Source organism: Phaethon lepturus, unplaced genomic scaffold (genome assembly GCF_000687285.1).
Source record: "Phaethon lepturus isolate BGI_N335 unplaced genomic scaffold, ASM68728v1 scaffold45061, whole genome shotgun sequence".
Taxonomy (NCBI): Eukaryota; Metazoa; Chordata; class Aves; order Phaethontiformes; family Phaethontidae; genus Phaethon; species Phaethon lepturus.
This window is the reverse complement of record NW_010516361.1, coordinates 1-588: the sequence shown is the minus strand read 5'-3', so window position 1 is coordinate 588 and position 588 is coordinate 1. Positions and strand designations below refer to the sequence as shown.

Genomic DNA, 588 nt, shown 5'->3' with positions numbered 1-588 from the left:
CGCAGCGCCACCCGCCAGCCTGTCTCCGGTGCCCCGCAGCAACTGGGAGCTTCCTCGTGGCCCGGGGACACGGAACTGTGCCCAGCGGGCGGCAGCCTGTGCGCTCTCCAGCCCTGGGAGAAAAGCGGACCGAGCTTTCACTAACCAGGTTGTGTATGACGTTGGTGAGCGTCCAGACCACAGGAACGCTGAAGAACGGGATGCTGAGGAGAACAACGTGGAGGACTCCCACGGAGATCCCGTACGCCAGCCAGATGCCCCGGCTGTTCATCACCCGCGTGTTGGGGTTCACCTCGCTGTGCGCCACGCCGACGTTCATCCTGCAGCACACAAAGGGAGGCTTCCAGAGGGCTCCTCGGAGCTTTTTCCCAAACCTCTGCAATTCCTAACCCAGCCGAGGCTCTCGGGCTGATGCACCGTCTTCCCGCAGCTCCTCTCAGCCCGGCCTTCCCGAGGGCTTAACCCCACCGCGCCTCTGATGCCAGCTCCCTAATTAGTGACTCTCTAGCTCGGCCTTACGGAAAAACCACCCCAGCACAGGGCTCCCCCCTCCCCAGCACTCGCCCCGGGCTGCCTCCCCCCGGGCGA

At 64.8% G+C, this 588-nt stretch overlaps 1 protein-coding gene across 1 annotated transcript in view; it reads right to left on the bottom strand.

Annotated features, from left to right (window-relative positions):
* The window catches only part of LOC104627697 (ORM1-like protein 2), a 1,013-nt gene extending 694 nt beyond the window's left edge, over positions 1-319 (bottom strand). The window contains exon 1 of the mRNA XM_010296034.1: positions 146-319. Coding sequence (XP_010294336.1) covers positions 146-319 — 174 coding nt within the window. The remainder of the gene's footprint in view (positions 1-145) is intronic.
* Between the last annotated feature and the right edge of the window lie 269 nt (positions 320-588).